The sequence below is a fragment of the Formica exsecta genome, unplaced genomic scaffold, assembly GCF_003651465.1.
Source record: "Formica exsecta isolate Colony F162 unplaced genomic scaffold, ASM365146v1 scaffold405, whole genome shotgun sequence".
Classification (NCBI taxonomy): Eukaryota; Metazoa; Arthropoda; class Insecta; order Hymenoptera; family Formicidae; genus Formica; species Formica exsecta.
Window position 1 is genome coordinate 92,674 of NW_021851290.1, and position 3,135 is coordinate 95,808.

The 3,135-nt window shown below is 29.9% G+C and overlaps 1 protein-coding gene across 1 annotated transcript in view; it reads right to left on the reverse strand.

The window, feature by feature from the left end:
• Window positions 1-749, reverse strand: part of LOC115240093 — a 1,161-nt gene extending 412 nt beyond the window's left edge. Inside the window, exon 1 of the mRNA XM_029815061.1 lies at window positions 23-749. Within this exon, the coding sequence (XP_029670921.1) occupies window positions 23-628 (606 nt within the window). The 5' untranslated portion in view covers window positions 629-749. The remainder of the gene's footprint in view (window positions 1-22) is intronic.
• Window positions 750-3,135: the final 2,386 nt, after the last annotated feature.

The following is a 3,135-nucleotide window of genomic DNA, read 5'->3' on the forward strand; positions in this document are numbered from 1 at the left end:
TTGGTAATCCATCAATATGTACGTTTATTTGGATATTTTCAGAGATTTTATTGACGCCAACTGTTTTTAGTTGATCAATTAATCCTTTTTGTAAGCCATAATGGAAATATTCTCCAGGTGGAACGGAACGAATCACAGTACTCCTAGGTGTATTGAGTAAAGTTTGTGGATCTTTTGGAAGTTCTCTTAACTGCTGAACTGATTGAACATTATTACGAAGAATCTTTAATAAAGCTCTTGCTGCTGTATGAGTTACATTATTATGGCAAATCCATTGTGCCATCTGTTCTTTCCAGTCAACTGTTTTCTCACTTTCTGGAATGTCATACAATTCATTATCTGTTGAAGTATTATTTTCTGTTGAAGTTTCTTCATTAACATCTGATTCCACTGAGCTGACTACATGACAATAATTTTCACTTATTGGAGTGGCTTGTAAATTATTTAATGATTTCACATTATCCGCATATTCCCCATCAGTTTCTGATTTTATCACCTTCTTCACAGTTATTTTTTCAGCGTCACAACTTGGACCACCAGGCATCTCCAATAATGAGTCATACCCTTTTTTTATTCTTCTATTTTTTTGACTCTTGGACAAGTTGTTAAATGATTTTCTTTTGGACATTTTTTGTATAAAAATACAGTTTACCTGTAAAATTTAATGAATATATGTTTTGAAGATTATAAAAAAATAACAGTGTGTGTGTGTGTGTTTATTAACATTTGTGATATATGTAATAATTAATCAAATATAATACCTTATATATTATAATATTTCACTCATTTAGCCTTCAAATACTACACTGAAGTTACGCTAACCCTATAACATTGGATTAACATAACCCAATGATGGGTAAAGATAACTTCTCTTATTTAAAATTAATAATAATGTAATGAATCTTCACAATACTTTTTATATCAATAAATAGTTATTAATTACTTATCAATTATTGATTAAATAAATTAGGATAATAGTTGTCAACTTGTACTCTTGTAATTAAATTTTAATTGTAGGTTAGATTACACTAAATCGTTATGATGCGCATGCGTGAAGTAAATCTAAAACTTGTCATAACTGAGATAACATATTGTAGTCTGAATTAAGAAGTCTTTTTGATGACAGAAAAAAGACTTCTTTTAGACGTCCAGAAATTGATTTCTTACACAAGATAACTTAAAGAGTTCTTATCTCAGACTTCTTTAAATTGACGTCTGTAAGAAATCTTATTCGCAGCTCTAAGAGTCGTCTTAAAAAAGAATTCTTGAAGATATCTTTCTGAGGTTTGTGCTGTCTGGGTTTCTCCTAGAGATGTGCAAACAAAAATTCAAATTAATTTGAAATTTGCAAACGAAAATCTACGAATTAAGCTTATTACGAAAGAATTTTTGCCAAATTTGAATTGTTTTAAATGTGAAGATAGCCCCCCAAAGTTATTTTTTTAAATAACTTTTTTTCTAGAGATGTACAAATGAAAATTCAAATTGATTTGATATGTGCAAACGAAAATCTACGAATTAAGCTTATTACGAAAGAATTTTTGCCAAATTTGAATTGTTTTAAATGTGAAGATAGCCCCCCAAAGTTATTTTTTTAAATAACTTTTTTTCTAGAGATGTGCAAACGAAAATTCAAATTGATTTGAAATGTGCAAACGAAAATCTATTAATTAGGTTGATTGAAAACCATTTTTATAAATTTTGGGAGGCTAACGTAAGGTTGGCTCCTTCAAAAGTTTTTTTTTTAAATAACTTTTTTTCTAGAGATGTGCAAACGAAAATTCAAATTGATTTGAAATGTGCAAAAGAAAATCTACGAATTAAGCTTATTACGAAAAGATTTTCGCCAAATTTGAATTGTTTTGCAAACGAAAATCTACGAAGAATTAAGCTTACGAAAAGATTTTCGCCAAATTTGAATTGTTTTAAATGTGAAGATAGCCCCCTAAAGTTATTTTTTTAAATAACTTTTTTTCTAGAGATGTGCCAACAAAAATTCAAATTAATTTGAAATGTGCAAACGAAAATCTACGAATTAAGCTTATTACGAAAGGATTTTCGCCAAATTTGAATTGTTTTAAATGTGAAGATAGCCCCCCAAAGTTATTTTTTTAAATAACTTTTTTTCTAGAGGTGTGCTAACAAAAATTCAAATTAATTTGAAATGTGCAAACGAAAATCTACGAATTAAGCTTATTACGAAAGAATTTTCGCCAAATTTGAATTGTTTTAAATGTGAAGATAGCCCCCCAAAGTTATTTTTTTAAATAACTTTTTTTCTAAAGATGTGCAAACAAACATTCAAATTAATTTGAAATGTGCAAACGAAAATCTACGAATTAAGCTTATTACGAAAGAATTTTCGCCAAATTTGAATTGTTTTAAATGTGAAGATAGCCCCCCAAAGTTATTTTTTTAAATAACTTTTTTTCTAAAGATGTGCAAACAAACATTCAAATTAATTTGAAATGTGCAAACGAAAATCTACGAATTAAGCTTATTAAAAACCATTTTTATAAAATTTGGGAGGCTAACGTAAGGTTGGCTCCTTCAAAAGTTTTTTGCGAATAACTCTTTTTCTAGAGATGTGCAAACGAAAATTCAAATTGTTTTAAAATGTGCAAACGAAAATCTATTGATTAGGTCTATTGAAAATCATTTTTGTAAAAATTGGGGGGCTAATGTGAAGTTGGCCCCCCCAAAATTTTTTTTTTTGATAACTTTTTTACTAGAGGTGTGCAAACAAATATAAAAAATGTGCAATCATGTGCAAACAATGTGCAATCGAATCGTATAAAAAAACTTAATTTTTTCTAATATTGGGGGGCCAACTTCACCCATCTGCACTCGAGTCTTTTCTAAACATCTCCTTATCCTCCAGCGGATCTACGGATTCGCCTTACACACCGCTTCTCGCTCATCTCTGAGCGTTTCTAAAGTTTCGGGCGATCTCGTCGAGATCGATTTCCGAACAGAGCAATTATAATTTATATTATGAAATCAACATGTTCAAAACATTTTTATTGAAAGAATTCTATATATTGTTGCGTCCGCGCGTCGACTTCGATAATACTCAAACACGCGCGACACAAACGGCACTCGCGTACCGCGACGTAAATGATTAACACTCTTTTA